General features: G+C 44.8%; 1 protein-coding gene across 6 annotated transcripts in view; it reads right to left on the reverse strand.

Moving 5' to 3' along the window:
* Positions 1-13,494, reverse strand: part of Mark3 (microtubule affinity regulating kinase 3) — a 90,013-nt gene extending 76,519 nt beyond the window's left edge. For all 6 annotated transcript variants that reach the window (XM_041633122.1, XM_041633121.1, XM_041633120.1 and 3 more), the window contains exon 1: positions 13,362-13,494. In XM_041633122.1, coding sequence (XP_041489056.1) covers positions 13,362-13,412 — 51 coding nt within the window. In that variant the 5' untranslated portion in view covers positions 13,413-13,494. The remainder of the gene's footprint in view (positions 1-13,361) is intronic.
* Between the last annotated feature and the right edge of the window lie 4,950 nt (positions 13,495-18,444).

Below are 18,444 nucleotides of genomic sequence, written 5' to 3' on the forward strand. Positions count from 1 at the left end.
TATGTGATTGGGGACACAATGTACAAAGGAGAACAGGGATTAACTGAAAACAGAAAAGGAAGAAGAAAGTCCTTTCTTCTTGTTCTACCCAGGAAGTAAATAAGTGTAATAAAAAAATATTAAGAGCAAGTAATTGCAGTCCAAAGTTTGGTATAGTAGCACATGTCTACTATATGTCCTAGTACTGGAAAGGCAAAGGAGGGAAGACTCCAAGAGGCCAACCTGGGCTCCATAGAGAATCAAAAACAAAAACAAATCAAGCTAAACAAACAAAAGTCTACAAGCACAAGGACAACAGAAACTGCTTCAAAATACCAGTCATTCCAAGATTAAAATCATCTGTTGTAGGGAAATGAAACTTGTTCATTTTCCCTAAAACTTGGTCCTACTTTTTTTTTTCAATTGTAAACCATTATCTCTATCTTGTACAAAGAAATTAGGACTCATCCACTGCTCCTTCCTCTCCATTTTCTCTCACTTTCAAGATCTGTGGTCCCTCTTCAATCTCTCAAACCCCACGTCTCCATCACTTCTATCATCACTGCACTCACTCATCTTTGGTTAACTCCCTCACACACACACCTAGTTTTTCAAGGCAGGGTTTCTCTGTATAAACATTCATGGCTGTCCTGGAACTCACTTCGTAGAACAGGTTGGCCTCTAACTCAGAGTTCTGCCTGCCTCTGCCTCCCTAGTGCTAAGGTTAAAGGAGGACCCCAGCATGCTCTGAATCTAGCTCTTAATCTACATGCTTTACCTCTCCTACTTGCATTTGCACGCCACTAATACTGGAAAAAAAAAAAGCTTTAGATGGTGATATATCATGACTGATAGCAATTTTTACACATACCCCCACCTTTAGTTTTTTGAGATAAGGTCTCTCTTCACTATGTAACCTTAGAAACCTTAGTCTGGAATCCCTATGTAGAGCAGGGAGTCACCAAACTGAAAGACCCATCTGCCTTTGTCATCCCCCCCCCCCCCCCCCCCCCCCGTGCTGGGATTAAAGGTGTGCACTACCACACCCAGCAACAGCAAGGTCTTATCTTTATTCTTTTCACTAGGCTGCCTTTTCTGCCCTTGTCCTTCTCTCCCCAAGGTTTCACTTGTGAACCCTACTTGATGAACTCCAAGAAAGCAGGGTCACCTAGAGAATCTATATTAACAGTACATAGGACTTCAAACACAGCAGGTGTCAAACTGCTAAATAAATAAGTGGTCAAGCAGACTTGGTTGGTTACTGTCAATACAGGAGAACAGTTGCATGTACTAAAGAGAAAAGGTGCTTTACCTAGCACATGTGAGGCTCTGGGCTCAATTCTCAGCAGGGCAAATAAATTATTAAGAAATAATGGTGACAATAATAACCTGACTATTAAATCAATAATTTTCGATTACTCACTTTTTTACTGAAATACTTTATCCAGAAAAACTACAAAAGTTATCTTCAGGTGGAACTAACATTTAAAGAAGCCCTACTGTCTGAAATGGACTGTGAAAAACACTTCACAGGCAATTTCTTTAATCACAAGATTACACAGATCTTAAAATTGAAGACCTGCGTGAGTATCTAACACCAAACTTTTCCTGCACAGTGGCTCCCATTTTGCTCCACACATTATCCACTCAGCCCTTCCCTCAATCACAGCTTCAGGTATCCATCTTCCTCCTCCTGCAAGCACAGATTTCCTTCAGTAATGACACTCTTTAAGAAATCAGTCTGTCCTGCAGTGGTGACACACGCCTCTAAACCCAACACTCAAGAGGCAGAGGCAGGCAAATCTCTGAGTTCAATGCCAGTTTGGTCCAGGACAGCCAGGGGTACAGAAAGAAACTCTGTCTCAAACAAACAACAAAAACAAAAATCCCAAAATCAAGAAAGAAATCAGTCTGAGCTGATAGCAGGCATATCTTTGATCCCAGGACTTAAGAAGCAGAGGCAGGTGGAACTCCATGAGTTCAAAGACAGCCTAGTCAATGAAATGAGTTCCATAACAGCCAGGATCACACAGTTAAAACCCTGCATCCACAAACAAACAAACAAACAAATAAAAACACAGCAGGGTATTGGTGGCACATGCCTTTAATGCCAACACTCTAGAACCAGAGGTAAGCAGATCTCTAAGTTTGAGGCCAGCCTGGTCTACAGAGGAAGTCCAGGGCATGCTCCAAAACTACACAGAGAAACCGTGTCTCAAAAATTAAAAATAATAACAACAACAACAACAACAATAATAAACAAAAACAAAAAGGGGAAAAAAATCATTCTGAAGGGAATGTGAGTCTGGCTCAGCAGTGGAATACTTGCCTACCACGTCTAGGCCAGGGGGTAATTACCAGAAACACATACAGGAAATAGTATGAGTGTTTTGTTTTTTTTGTTTTGTTTTGTTTAAAGGTTATGTGTGTGTGTGTGTGTATGTATGTATATATGTATTCATGGATAGATGGATGAATGCATGCATGCATGCAAGCCATGTTCTGTCTGCATGTATATCTGCTTGCCAGAAGAGGGTGCCAGATCTCATTACAGGTGGTTGTGAGCCACCATGTGGTTGCTGGGAATTGAACTCAAGACTTCTAGAACAATCAGTGCTCTTTACCACTGAGCCATCTCTCTAGCCCTTAGTGTGAGGTTTTAAGAAAGGAGAAAGAAGGTAATCTCACTGGAGTGAAACCCAGAGGGTATAGGGGCAGAAGTGTGCTGAACCTTAAATAAATAATAAATGATGGCTAATTTTTATGTATTTATTGTGTCAGGCTTACCCAACTTATTCACCTCATCATATCTTAGTATTTCAACAAATATTTGTTTATTGGTCATCTATAATAAATAAATGAATTCTCTCTAGACATTTAGAATAATATTATAAGCAAAGCAATTCTGCTCAAGGAGTTTTAGTATACCATGGGAAACTGACAAAGCACAATAATCGTAAGAAATATGCAAATTATATAGTATGCTAGTAAAGATTTGGCCAGGTGATGGCGGCACACATCTTGAGTCCCAGTCAGTACTCAGGAGACAGGCAGGATGACCTGAGGTTGAGGCCAGCATAATCTACAAAGAAGAGTTCCAGGACAGCCAGAGCTACACAGAGAAACCTTGTCTGAAAAACCAATAAGAAAAAGAAACAAAAAGAATCATGGCGGGTGGGTGGGGGGGAAAGGGAGGGGGAGTTTGGCTGTGACATGCCACCCTACTGACCACCAGGGTTGATTCAGCTGATCTGGCGGCTGGGTGGATTATCCCCTTGCTCCCTCACCACTCCACGTGCTGGTACCAACCCCTCCAACTGTACACTTACTCGGTCACAGAGGACGATCTTCCCCAAATAGAGGAAGACCTGTTCTCAGTCAAGGGTATACAAGTGCTCCCCTGCTAGAACCTCCAAACTAGAAACCCCAAGCTCTCAAGAATCTGAACTAAACTAATAAAAATGGAAAAGAAACTGGAATACATTACCAAAGAACGTAAAAAAATGCAATACCATTGAATATTTTCAATATCTAGAAGGCAATCTTCTGATGACTTACACTCCGAAGTCTACTCTCCTAGTAAAGCCATAGGTACCACAACAGGCCTAGGATAGGAAAGGGCAGGATAAGGGGAGGGAAAAGCTGGGGACAAAATGTGAAACAAGAACATCAAACAGCCTCAAAGGTCTCCCACAGCAAAAGACACTTGCCCACTTTAAATAACTCTTCTGTGCAAGTCCTAGAGCAGAAGGCAAAAAAGAAATGGTTCTAAGTCTACTCTTTTCTAGCATTTTCATTCTAGAATGTATTCTTGTAAACATTAGTCATAAAATACTGGCTGCATATGAAATGTGTTCGTTTACAGAATACCAGGATCAAAATCTTTGAATTTAGCTAGGCGGTGGTGGCACACACCTTTAATTCCAACACTCAGAGGCAGAGGCAGGCAGATCTCTGTGAGTTTCGAGGCCAACCTGGTCTACAGAGCTAGTTCCAGGACAGGCTCCAAAGCTACAGAGAAACCCTGTCTCAAAAAAATTATAGAATAAAATAGTAAAATCTTTGAACTAACACAAATTTCATATTAAATTCTATCAATACAAATTTTTATGTAAAAATACAAACCCCACAATACTCTACCCAGAAGCAACTACCTAACTATTAACAAGAAATACAAACAAAATACCTCCTGGTTTGAGCTCAAGATTAACCATGGCTGAGCAGTTTAGGTGATTAAAGAGTAGTGTTAACCTGGTCGGTGGTGGCGCACGCCTTTAATCCCAGCATTTGGGAGGCAGAGGCAGGCGGATCTCTGTGAGTTCGAGACCAGCCTGGTCTACAGAGCTAGTTCCAGGACAGGCTCCAAAACCAGAGAAACCCTGTCTCAAAAAAAACAAAAAAACAAAAAAAAACAAAAACAAAAAAAACAAAAACAAAGAGTAGTGTTAAAAATCCTAGGTTGGATGCCTGCGGTGGAGGCGCACACCTTTAATCCCAGCACTTGGGAGGCACAGGCAGGCGGAGCTAGTTCAGGACAAGCTCCAAGAGCTACAGAAAAACCCTGTCTGGGTGCGGGGGTGGGGAGGATGGAGGGGAGAGAATCCTAGGTTGGAACTGGGGATGGTGGCACATGACTTTAATTCCAGCACTTGGGAGGCAGAGGCAGGTAGAGCTCTGTGAATCTGAGGCCAGCCTAGCATACAGAACAGCCATTTATAGAAACCCTGTCTCAAAAAACAGGACAAGACAAATCCTAGGTTAAAGAGATGGACTATCACTTAGCTTCTGTTACTATAATAAAATATCTGATGGGCTAGAGAGATGGCCCAGTGGTTAAGAGTACTGACTGCTCTTCCAGAGGACCTGGGTTCAATTCCCAGCACACAGATGGCAGCTCACAACTATCTGGAATTCCCAGTTCCAGAGAAACTAATATCCATGGCAAAACACCAATGCACATTACATAAGCTAAAAACAAAAACAACAAAACTACAATAAAATACCTTAGATAATTAATTAATAAGATTTATTTTTATAAATGAGTGTTGTGTCTGTATGTATGTGGTGCGGGAGAATTATCTCTATTCTGTCAATCATGTATTTTAATAAAACGCTGATTGGCCAGGCAGGAAGTATAGGTAGGTCAACCAGAAAGGAAGTAGAGGTGGAGCGATGAGAACAGGAGTATTCTAGGAAGCAGGAAGCTCCCTCAGCCACTCCTGCCCAGGCCACTGAAAAAGCAAGATGTAAGCTGCCCCACTGAAAAAGGTACTGAGCCACATGGCTAACATAGATCAGAATAATGGGTTAATATAAGTTACAAGAGCTAATAAGTAGCCTGAGCTAATGGGCCAATCAGTTTATAACCCAATGTAGAATCTGTGTGATTTTCTTTGGGGCTTGCCTGCTGTGGGGAACTGGGCAGGGCAGAAACCCCAACAAGCCAGCCCCTCATGTTACATGTATGTAGGTGCACCAATTGTATGCCTAGTGCCTGAGGATGCCTGAAAAGAGTATCAGATACCATAGAACTAGAGTTATGGGTGGTTACGAGCTACCATGTGGGCACTGAAAATCAAATCCAGGTTTTTTGGAAGAGCAGCAACAAGTGCTCTTAACCAGAACCATCCTCCAGCTTGGTGTATCTGTTTGTGAGTGTATATGTGAGACAGACAGACAGACAGACAGACACAGACATACAGGGTCTTGTTACATAGCTAGTTTGCCTTTGACCTCTCAATCTTCTCAAATGTTGGGATTACCAACACAACAATCCCTTTTGAAATAAAGTAACAAGTACAATCAATATATCAAACTGGGTTATAAGTCTCAAAGTCAGTAGTTCTCAGCCTTCCTAAGACTGTGATCCTTTAATAAAGTTTCTCATGTTGTAGAGACCCCTGACTATAAAAGTATATTCACTGATATGCCATAAAGTAAGTTTGCTACTGTTATGAATCGTAATGTAACTATTTTTGGAACTAGAGGTTGGTCAAACAGGCCATGACCCATAGGTTGAGAACCACTGATTTAAGAGCAAGGGCTATCCTTCCAGAGGACCCAGGTTTGAACCCCAGGAGGCAGCTCATAATCATCTAGGGGATCCAACAATCTCTTCTGAATTTTCTGGGCACCACTTAGACATGTAGTATAAACATACAGGCAGGTAAAACAATCATACACATAAAATAATAAGAAGCTTACAAAACAGAAAATAATAATTTTAAGTGAGAAATGTTGAGCAAGTAGAGGTGCTGCCTGACAAACTTGAGTTCAATCACCAAGGCCTATGTAGTAAAAGGTAAAACTTGACCTCCAAGACTACACACACAAAATTTTTATAATTAAATAAATTAAAGCCATCTTCTCTTTTTTTTAAAGATTTGTTTATTTTGTATACAGTGTTCTGTTTGCATGTGTGCCTGCAGGCTAGAAGAGGGCAGCAGAATTCATTACAGATGGTTGTGAGCCACCATGTGGTTGCTAGGAATTGAACTCAGGACCTCTGGAAGAACAATCAGTGCTCTTAACCTCTGAGCCATCTCTCCAGCGCCCCCCCCCCCTTTTTTTTTTTTGGTTTTTCGAGACAGGGTTTCTCTGTGGTTTTGGAGCCTGTCCTGGAACTAGCTCTTGTAGACCAGGCTGGTCTCGAACTCACAGAATCCTCCTGCCTCTGCCTCCCGAGTGCTGGGACCCCCCCCTTTTTTTTTAATGAGCATTGGTGTTTTGCCTACATCTGTTTGTGTGAGGGTGTTGGATCCCTGGAACTGGAGTTACAGATGGTGTGAGGTGCCATGTGGGAACTGGGACTTGAACCCAGTTCTGGAAGAGCTGCCAGTGCCTGTAACCACTTAGCCATCCCTCCAGCCCCACAAAATTAAAAAAAAAAATTAAATAAACGAACGTCACTTTTTAAAATTTTAACTTTGAGGCAAGATATCACTAAGTTGCCCTAGGCTGACCTCCAGCTGACTAGCCATCATACAATTCTGCCTCCCCAGTTGATGGGATTGCAAGCATGTACTATCATGCACATTTCATACTACATAATCTTACATTGTTTTATGTGTATGGGTGCTTTGCCTGCAACTATGTGTGTGTACCACAAATACACTCAGTACCTAAGGTGATCCAAGGATATTGAATCTCCTTGAACTGGAGTTACAGCTGTTTTTAAGACACCATGTGGGTGCTGAGATTGAACCCAGGTCCTCTTGAAGAGTAGTTAGTGTTCTTACCCACCGAGGCATCTCTCCAGTCCCACGTACCCCATATTAAAATAAGAAACTATATAAACTACTTTGTGCCATTGCCTGAATATAGTGAAATAAGAACAAGTAGTAACTATTCCTATATTCCTGGGTCATACCTTCTTGCTTTGTTTTTTCGAGACAGGGTTTCTCTATGTAACAACCCTGCTATCCTAACTCACTTTGTAGACCAAGCTGACCTCAAACTCAGAGATCCTCTTGCCTCTGCTTCCCAGATGCTGGGATTAAAGGTGTGTACCACCACACCCAACTTGCACACCTTCTTTTAAAGTCATGGATTGAAAACTTTTTAAAGTCATGTATTGAAAAAGAGTTTGAGGCCAGCCAATAAGTGGCAGTTCCAGGCCATTCAAACCATTCAAAGCCACATGGTAGAACCCTGTCTCAAAAATTAAACAAAACTCATAAGAATCTGAAAATCCCATTATAGCTAAGGAAAAAAAATAAACTCTTTAAAACCCTGGACAATCAAAAGGAAGCCTAGTTAGCAAGCTGAACATTAAGGTGGTGATTTCTGAAGTATGATTCCCTCGGTGAGCCTCATCAATGTCTTGGAACCTGGTAGGAATACAGCCAGGTTTGAGGTGAGAATCGGAGATGAGCAAGCCAGCAACAGCAACCCTCCAGGTATGTTTGCTCAGGTTAGACAGTACAAACTAGTTCCACAAAGCCCTGAGTACTTTGTTCCGCTTAATAAGCAGGTCCTAAACAAGAACAATCTGGTTCTCAGGCGATCAGTACACCCAGCACAGCTTCATAAGCAGTATGTGTTCCAGTTTGTTCACAGGTTAGTTCAGTATCACCCAATCAAGAGCTGGCTAGACAATTTCACCCATTGTTTCACAGAAGGTAACAATTCTGACCATGCTACATTAACTTCTAAACATCTGATGTAGCTGGGTGTGGTAGTGCAAACCTCCAGCTTGAGCATTTGAGGAACAGAAGTAGGAATATCTCTGTGAGTTTGAGGCCAGCCTGGTCTACATAGAGAATTCCAGGGCAGCAGTGGTTCTCAACCTTCCTACTCTGCAACCCTTTGATACAGTTCCCCATGTTGTGGTGACCCCCAACCACAAAATTATATTCATTGCTACTTCATAACTGCAATTTTGCTACTGTTATGAGTCATAATGTAAATAGTTTCAGAGTCAGAGGTTTGTCAAAGACACTGAGACACAGACGTTGAGGACCACCGCCACAGACACATAAGCAGTAAATGATGCACACATCTAGAACTGTTAATTAGCAAACCCCTACCTCCAGTCCTCTAGCAAAGAATCCAGGTTTACAAAGTGTCATGTGCTTTGAAATCTAAGTGAAAAAATCATTTCTAATTTTGTCAAATATAAAAACAGGATTTACAGGCTGGAGAGATGGCTCAACGTAACAGCACTGGCTGCTCAACCAGAGATCCTGAGTTCAATTCTCAGTAACCACACAGTGGTACACACCCATCTAAAATGGGATCTGATGTCCTCTTCTGGCCTGCAGACAAACATGAAGGTAGAACACTGTATACGTAATAAATAAACCTTGAATTAAAAAAAAAACAAACAAACAGGATTTACTAATGGATCTCTATGCAAGTTAACTATAAAACATAAAATGAAAGGTAAAATTTCTTTTATCTTTAGAAAACATTCTACTTTCGAGCTGGGGAGATGGCTGAATTGTTAAGAGGTCTTGCAGGCCCAGCTGAGTTCTCAGCACCCACAATGGGTGACTCACAACCACCTGAAATTCCAGTTCTAAGAGGATAGACACATCATCTTCAGGCCCCAAACGTTTAACTAATTTTTCTGAGCTATGATGAACTTTTATATTTCTATCCATAAACGCAAATAGCAACATGAAAATCAAACACATGAAAACAGAATAGTGTATAAAAAGGAAAAAGATATTACTGTTGCAAATTATGCTTATTAATATTCACACTTGTGGATAAAAGCCAGAGCTTCTTAAAAGCTAGGATGCATTGGTCCACAAATTTAATCTCAGCACTCAGGAGGCAGAGGCAGGTAGGTCTCTGTGAGATGAAGCCAGCTTGGTCTATCTACATAGGTAGTTCCAAGCCAGCCAATTAGTGAGACACTGTTGCAAAACAAATACCCGTACCCCCCAAAAAGGCTAGGCACACACTCTAAACTACACTCTCAGTCCAATTTCTTACAGTTGATTTAATGAACAACAGTTTTGTTTCTTTTTGATTTGGTTTGATTTTTCCAGACAGGGTTTCTCTGTAGCTTTGGTGCCTGTCCTGGAACCAGCTCCTGTAGACCAGGCTGGCCTCGAACTCACAGAGATCCGCCTGCCTCTGCCTCCCAAGTGCTGGGATTAAAGGTGTGCACCATCATCATCCGGCATTAACAACATTCTTAACATATGTGAATATAATCATTTAAAATTTAAAATGAGTAGGTTAAGTAAAATGCCTTCTTATGTACATACATATTCACACACACAAAGAAAAGCTGTTCTAGTCATAGCAACCAATGACCACCAGGTGGTAAAAGAATTTTTAAAACATCATGATGAAATACTAATTAGTAATAAAAAGAAATGAACTACTAATATACTTGAAAACACAAACCTCAAAAGCATTATGTGCCCAGACAATGGTGGTGCACACCTTTAATCCCAGCACTCAGAGGCAGAGACCTGAGTTTGAGGTTAGTCTGGTCTACATTTCCAGGATGGCCAGAGCCCCACAGAGAAACCCTGTCTCTAAAAACCAAGATAATAATAATAAAATTAAAAAATGGTAGGCGCTGGATGGTGGTGGCACATGTCTTTAATCCCAGTGCTCGGGAGGCAGAGGCAGGTGGATTTCTGTGAGTTTGAGGCCAGCCTAGTCTAGAAGGGCTAGCTTATAGGACAGGCTCCAAAGCTACAGAGAAAACCCTGTCTTAAGAAATTAAAAAAAAAAAAAAAAAAAAAAGCTAGGCAGTGGTGGCAAACAGCTTCAATCTCAGCACTCAGGACAGGTGGATCTCTGTGAGTTTGAGGCCAGCCTGGTCTACAGAGTGAGTTCCAGGACAGCCAGGGCTACACAAAGAAACCCTGTCTCAAGAAAAAAAAAAATTAAGCAAACAAACAAAAAGCACTGTGCATAGCCAGAAATACATAAGTCAACACTGCCTCAAAAAAGTAAAAAGAAAAGAAAGGCAGGTGGGCCGTAAGGCATTATGTTACACAGATGAAGTCATCCACACCAGTAATCCTAGCAGTAAGGAGGCAGAAGCAGAAGAATGAGTTTGAGGCCAGCCTTAGGAACACTGTGAGACTGTCTCAAATTTTTTTAAGTTACATACTTTATGGCCTCACAAAAAACAGTAAAGCTACAGAGACAGAAATGAGACCAGTGTTTGCCAAGGGCCTGGAGAAATAAGAGGGTTATAAGGGGCTACAAGAGACCTTTCTGGGAGATGGAAATAGTCTGTATCTTGACTGTGGTGGTGGCTACATGACTGGTCATTAGAATGTCCACCTAAAAAGTGTTGATGCTGTATCTCCACAATCCAGACTAACAAAAGAGCTTCTCAACAGAGATCTCTCCTTTACTGCTGTAGCTTCACGAAATCAACCAAAGTCTAACTTAAGTTGTGCAGTAATGTCAGGCAGTGGTGGCACACGCCTTTAATCCCAGCACTCGGGAGACAGAGGCAAGTGGGTCTCTGAGTTCGAGGCCAGCCTGGGCTACAAGAGCTAGTTCCAGGACAGGCTCTAAAGCTACAGAGAAACCCTGTGTGTGGGGGGATGGGGGGCGGGGGGGGGGGCAGTAATGACAGGTAAGGGCAGGCTATGCTAAAAGTGAACATGAGACACGACAGTGACACTGGCCCCAAACTATGGCTAACACGCAGCTATTTCCATATCAGATCATATGCAAGAACTACAAGCAGAACATGGCAAGGTGAATTAGTGCCACCAGTTGGATGTACCATCACAAACCTCTTGACTTTAGCAATGTCGAAACCTCAAATGCACTAAATAACATTAAGAATAGGGGATCCTCCTTCATATTGTTTCTTCTTTCTTACTCACTGGCGCGAGGGATTGAAAAGGGCCCACGTATACTATGCAATCACTCTATCACTGAACTTCAATTCCAGCCCTTACGTTGTTTTTAAAGAACAGTAGTAATTCTAAATACAAAGACAGCAAATTGACAAAGAACAGGTAAAGAATGAGCCACTTCAGTCTATAATAATCACAAACACCACCTAACCCATGCATTCCAGACTAAAAATAGATTTCTCTGCCCCTCATTGAAATACACATATTAAAGCTAGATAAGGTGGAGCATGCCTCTAATCCCAGTAGTTGGAGGCAGAGGCAGGAGGATCACTGGTCTACATAGAAATTTCAAAATAACCAAAGCTACACAGCGAGACCCTGTCTCAAAAAATTTTTTTTAAAAAGTATACATCTTGAAAGGTAACTCAAACGTGGTCTTTCATTTTCACAAATCTTCTGCTTCAGTTTAGAAAGCTCATGTTCTGGTTCTACTTAAAGTTTTGACTTTGAGTTTTTTTAAAAAAAATCAATGATCAAATCTATCGATTTACTTCCTTCATTTTTTTAAACATTTATTTACTTTATTATGTATACAATATTCTGTCTGTGTGTATACCTGCAGGCCAGAAGAGGGCACCAGACCTCATTACAGATGGTTGTGAGCCACCATGTGGTTGCTGGGAATTGAACTCAGGACCTTTGGAAGAGCAGTAAGTGCTCTTAACCGCTGAGCCATCTCTCCAGCCCTTCCTTCATTTTTTTTGGAGTGGCTAATGAATATAATGAAGGTAAGTTTCTTCAAAGAACGTAAAAAAGGTCTCAGGATTCCAGGCTTGATGGCACGTGTCTATATTTTCAGCTATGGGGAGAATGAGGCAGAAGACTCCCTTGAGCAGCCCAAGTAACATAGCAAAAACAATGTAACAAAGATAGGGAAACAGGAAGGGGGAAAAAAAAGATGGAAGAGAAAAAGGGAGGGAGGGGGAAGGAAGAGGAAGAAAAGGAAAAAGGTCTAACTGAAGCTCTCCTGTTCTATCTCAGAAGGTAGAACATATACAACTATATATTAATAGATTACAGAGATGACTTAGACTAAATTACTCAATAGCTATCTAGCACCAAGTGGCATTTTAAGATTAAAATGAAGGCATCTGATACACTAGATCACCGTATCTAAGGATGTTTTGCAAAGCATGAAAACACCCGGAGGATGGAAGCTTTTCCAAAGAGACAGCATTTTCTTGCCAGCAGTTACCTCATAGCTCTGTATAATGAAAGGCCAGTGAAGTTTCTTTACAAGTTATTTGCTAAATGCTTTACAGAGGACAAAACTAGGCTGCAACCCTTTGGAATCCGATGCGGGAGAAGGGTTCAAAAAACACACTCGAGCAGGTCAAGCATTTCTTCACTAGAACTTCTACACGTTTGTCACTCTCTAGCAATGGTGTTCCAGGTTGTTGTTTGGCTTGTTTCTGAAGGTCCTTTCGAACAAAATCCCTTTATATAGATTTTCTGGGTGTGCACACTGGAATGGGCCTGAGAGCTAAGCCAACCTTTGCAGCGGAAGGAAAATGCAGCTCAGTGGGGGTCCCTCAGCTGAGCCGCCGGACAGAGCAGAGGCAGCTCTCCACATCTGCCTCTCACAGCGCTTAGCCTACTGCTTCCCAACAGATTTAGATTCGCAAAGACCGGACGCTACTCCTGGATAAAGGCAGCCGCTCTCGAGCAGAACTACTCTTCAGTCTTCGGGAACTACGGGGGCCCACAAGGATCTCTCCGTGGGGCACTTAGTTTTAGCGGTTGTCACGAAACTTAGTCCCATTTTAAAGGGCAGTCCATTTGACCCGACTGAATGCTATTAATCTGCACCAAGGCCGGGCAGGCTCTTCACCTGCCCGGTGTAAAAGGAGAGTTGGCTTCAAACGCGCACTAGTGCACGGACGGGTAATGTGCTCAGCAGACCGTGAGGAGAGCGCGCAGGCCGCAGGCGCGCGGCAGGACAGGGCTGCGCCTTGACCCCTGCCTGGAGCATCTGGGCTGGGTCCCCCTGCTACCACCCGGAGGGTCTGCCACCCTGCAGCGCAGTCCACTCACGTTTTCAGTGTCTCGTTCATTCACCGTTGGCAAAGGGGTCCTAGTGGACATCTTACTGCGCTTTGATTCTGCACAACGCCAAGGCGAAAACAAAACCGCCCAGCTCTGGGCGGCCGGCGAGCAACGGCCGCGAGCCTCCGCGCCCTGCCCTCCCCGGCCGGAGTCTAGATCCCCGGCCTGGCCCGGGCCGTGCGCCCGCGGGCCCCGGGGTTCATTCTCCCCCAGCGCCGGCGGCCGCGGCGAGGAGCCCAGTGGGAGCGGGCCGGGTGGCCGCCGCAAGCCTCAGGGCGCCTCGCGGGCCCCTCGCCTCCTCGCCGCCGCAGCGCCGCGGAACTCAACCCCGGGGGTTCCACACAGGGCGGCCGGCAGCCCCAGAAGAGGCGGCGGCGCAGGAGTATGTAGCGGAGATGAAGCGCAAGACAGGCCACCGCGGCCTGCAGGCGCCGACCATGGAGGGGGCCGCGCAGGAGGCGCCCACGCCCTGCTGCTTTCCCTTCTCCGCTCGCTTTCCGCCCGACCTCGCCCTGCCGACAGCCACCGCCGCTCCCCGGCACTTCAGGAGCCTCACAGACCCAAGATGGCCGCCCCTCGGCTTCCTCCGCTGCCTACGGCTGCCGGAAGTGACGCCACTGACGCCTGGAGTTTCGCCAATCAGCGCGGTTGGAGGCAGTGCCGGCTGCTGTTGCTAGGGGCGACTCGTCCTGTTGGTTCTGAGCGGGAGGAGTCGAGGGTGAGTACTAGCTTGGTCTCTTACAGCTCTAGCGGAGTTCCAATGGTCCAGAGTGCCTGGGCATCCCTGACCCCTCCCGGCCACTGCGGCGTCCTGCGCCCGACTGGTGGGTTGGCATTTACAGAGTACAAATCTGAGCTGCCTGGATTACACTACACATGGGGATCCTACTGTCTGCAAAAGTTGAGTTCGCTTTCTCTGGGCCACGCAGCAAAGGATGGAGTTCCTAAATCAGCAGTTACAAGTCTAGCGGAGAGGGCTAGAGCCAGGCCTCCTGTCTTATAACTGAGACATCGAACCAATGAACTTTCTTGCCTCTGGCTCTAAAGGGCCACTGGATACCCGACCCAACTGAATACCCATTCGGATGAGAGAGCGCAGTACAGTGACAAAGGTGGCCCAAAAAGGATGGGAAGAGGAGTACAATGAGAGCACGTAAAGGCACCAGGGATCAATTCCTAAATGCCGGTAGGGGCTTGTATAGCGATCTCTCTCTCTCTCTCTCTCTTCCTCTCCCCCTCCCTCTCCCTCTCCCTTGTCCCCCTTCGCTGTCACTCCCTCTACCCCTCCCTTTCTTTCTCTCTCCTTTTCTACTTCCTCCTTTCTGTCCCTTCCCTCGTGCTCCCATCCTACTTCCCTCTCTTGCTTCAACCTCCTGAATGCGGGATTGGGCTTGGGCCAGGCTGTGCTGCCTCTTCTAAAAGCCCTCTTCCGCTTGTCACCCCTTTCTGTCTTCGGAGGATGGAATCCCTTAGTACAGAAGGGAGGGCTGTGTGAGCTGGGGTAATGCAGACCGCTACTAATAGTCCACCTTGTACTGGTTATTCATTAGCCTCGGGGTACCCATATAAGATGGTCAGACACAGCATGTGATCTGAAATCTGGACAAGTTAATTACTTAACCAAAGCATCTGTGTTGGTTATAGAAGAAGAGTCTGAACCGCATTCCTACACAGCTTTAGAAATAGGTAAATTTGTGAGTGACTGTACTTAGCTTTGCTTTCTTTTCCTTTTTTTATTGTGTGTGTGTGTGTGTTTGTTTGCTTGCTTTGATTCCCCCCCCCCCCAACATCCCAATGTCTTGCTGTATCTGGGGCATTTCTTGTTTTGTGGACTGTAGATCTTTAAACGCAAGCATCACTTCCCAGAGAGGCCAGGGGATCCCAATACAAAACAACACAGAGCAAAGATACATTCAGAACTCCCATCTTACCCTCTTAGGGATGTGCTCAAGGGGACCAGGTAAACCTATTTACTGTGCCGTTCTCTTTCTCCCTCTTTCGTCAAGCGGAGATGTGCAGTGAAATTCCTTTGAGTCAGGGGTTTGCTCTTCCACACAATCCACCAGAAATGTAGACTGTGACAACCGGAAGTGTCCTCAAAAGCTAGAAGAGCAAGAGTAGGCATCCAGCCCCATGTTGGGGTCTAGTCAGGGGACACTTACTCTGAAGATGGCGTGAGAGCTATCCAGAGGCATGGTAGTGAGAAGCAACAGGGGGAATTCAAATAACTAGCATCAAGAGCATGTGACGGTGAGAAGTCAAGCCAGAGAGGCAGGAGCCAGGTAGATCTAGACATAGCTAAAGGGCTCCAGTTCTCCCCTCAACCCTGATGAGTTCTGGTGGTTCAACATTGGCTTCTAATGAACACAGGAAACCCTCCAAAAGTTGTTGCCTCCCGAAGGAGCTTTGAAAAAGCCCATGGACACTTTAGAGCATCCCACATTGGCCGGAGAAGTAAATGGACATGAGGCTTCCCCCAGGGGGATTTTCTCATTCATGCTAGACATCAGGAGTCAATGAGTGCCAAAGGTTAGACTAAAGATGAAGCGCTTAACCTCAGGGTACTTCCGAGTCTGCATAAGGTTTAGAATTGAAGACACTGAAATTTGAAGGCACAATAAAGACCTGGAAGCAGTAGGCGTGTTTGTGATGGGTGAGAAAGGAAAGAAGGGCTAGCGGGGTGTGAGGAGGAGGAGGAGCGCATTGGTTCGTGCAGAGGAACTTCTGTGGGCCTGAATTTTGGGCATCTCTGGTCTGTCTGGAAGGAATGGAGCAACTAACCCTTAAAACTATTGTTCACATGACACCTTCCATCCCTTTTCATAATTCTTGCTTCCTGCCTGGCTCTTCTCCCCTTTATTTATTTTTTAGACAGTCTTGTTCTGTAACTCATGCTGGCCTCACATTCCTGTCCTCTTGCTTCATCCTCCCTAATGCTAAAATTTCACATGTACACCCAGTTTGTTTCCTGTCTTCCTGTTAAAATAGTACCTACCTTGAGCATCATAACAACAAATCCACTGCAATTCAGAAAGGCACCCAGGGCTGGGGAGATGGCTCAGTAGTTAAAGCTCTTGGTGCTCAAGCAAAAAGCTTAGATCTCCCAAAATCCACATAAATCCCAGGTGAGCAAAGCAGCCCACTTGTGTTCCAGTACTGAAAAGACAGGATTGTAGTTATGTTTTCCTTGTGATTTAACAAATGAAGCTTGCTTGAAGATCAGAGTGCAGAGCTAAGCCACTAGTTAGCCATAGAGGTCAGGCAGTTGTGGCACACACCTTTAATCCCAGCACTGGGAGACAGAGGCAGATGGATCTCTGAGTTCAAGGCCAGTCTGGGCTACGTGAGATTGAATCTGTCTTAAACAGAAACAGAGCTCACACAAAGGTGATCCCAGCGTTAGGGAGGTGGAGACAGGAGTGATATGGCTGGGCAGGGAGAGGAATATAAGGTGGGAGGAGACAGGAGCTCAAATGCAGTCTGAGGTTTGGTAGAGATGGATGCAGTCTGAGGATTCAGTCTGAGATGCAGTCTGAGGTTTCATAGAGGCCACATTCAGTCTGATCTCATAGAGACAGGATCTCCCCTTTGGTCTGAGCATTGGTAGAGGTAAGAACTCTCTAGTTCCTGGCCGCTCTGCTTCTCTGATCCCTCAGCTTTCACCCCTGATAGCTGACTCGGAGTTTTTATTATTAAGCCCAATTAGAATTCATGCTACATTGTATCTCTCATTGCCCTGGAGCTCGGCTAAACTGGCTGTCCAGCAGGCCCCAGGGATCTGCCTGTCTGTGCCTTTTCAACCCTGGGACTGCAGCACATACAGCACACCTGTCTCTTCACCTGGGTTCTGAGGATGAGACTTAGGTCCCTGTACTTGCACGGCTAGCACGTCACTTTCTGTGCTGTCTCTTCAATCTTTGGGAGACAGAGGCAGGAGAATCTCTGTGAGTTTGAGACCAATCTAGTGTAGAGAATTTCAGGCCAGCCGAGAGGACGTCATGAGACACTGTCTCCAAAAGGGGGAGGGTGCCAGAGAGATGGCTGGGCAGTGACCAGAGTTTGCTGCTCTTGAAGAGGACCTGTATTCAGTTCCCAGCACCTACATGGCAGCTTATAACCTTCCGGAACTCCAGCTCCAGGGCATCCAGTCTCCTCTTCTGTCCTCTTCAGGCACTAGGTGTGCATATATGCATGCACAGAGAGTCAAAACACACTTAAAATTTTAACCACATGTCAGGACAGTTTAACAATAACTAGTAACATTAGCAATACCATCAAGTTGTGCATGCGCTACAATACCACTATTCTATCCCAAATATATACCCTAAAGGAGTGCCTGAACTTATTTAGGCTGACCATGTAGCTCATGAGATGAGCGTGCTTGCAGCCAAGCCTGTCGACCTGAGTTCAACACTTGGGAACCCAGTGGAGGAGAGACATGACTCCCGTAGCTTGTCCTCAGGCTTCTCCCTGCCTTGGCACTGTGTGTGAGTACACACAGAAGCAAATAAGCATAATTTAAAATATTTAGTTATTGTTTTTGTTTTTCAAGACAGGGTTGTGATGTGGGAGTGTCATATATCAATCTGTTGATTTCATTGGTTAAGCAATAAACAAACTGCTTGGGCTCATAGCTTAGAACATAGGTGGGTGGAGTAAACAGAACAGAATGCTGGGAGGAAGAGGAAGTGAGGTAAGACGCCTCAGACAGAGACGCCATGGTCCCGGCTCCTGGGCAGACAGACGTGATTCAGCTCTGACCCAGGATGGACATAGGCTAGAATCTTCCCGGTAAGCGCACCTTGGGGTGCTACACACAGATGATTAGAAATGGGCTAAATTAATATGTGAGAATTAGCCTAGAAGAGAATGGGCCAAGCAGTGTTTAAAAGAATACAGTTTCCGTGTAATTATTTCGGGGCATAAGCTAGCCAGGCGGCCGGGGTGCTGGGAACGCAGCCCCGCCGCTCATATTACTACAGGGTTGCTGTGTGTAGCCCTGGCTGTCCTGGAACTTGCTCTGTAGACCAGCCTGCCTCTGCCTCCAGATTTAAGGTGTTTGCTGCAATGT

This window comes from Microtus oregoni, unplaced genomic scaffold (assembly GCF_018167655.1).
Source record: "Microtus oregoni isolate MIOR12 unplaced genomic scaffold, Mior012 000043F_ref0000047, whole genome shotgun sequence".
Lineage (NCBI taxonomy): Eukaryota > Metazoa > Chordata > Mammalia > Rodentia > Cricetidae > Microtus > Microtus oregoni.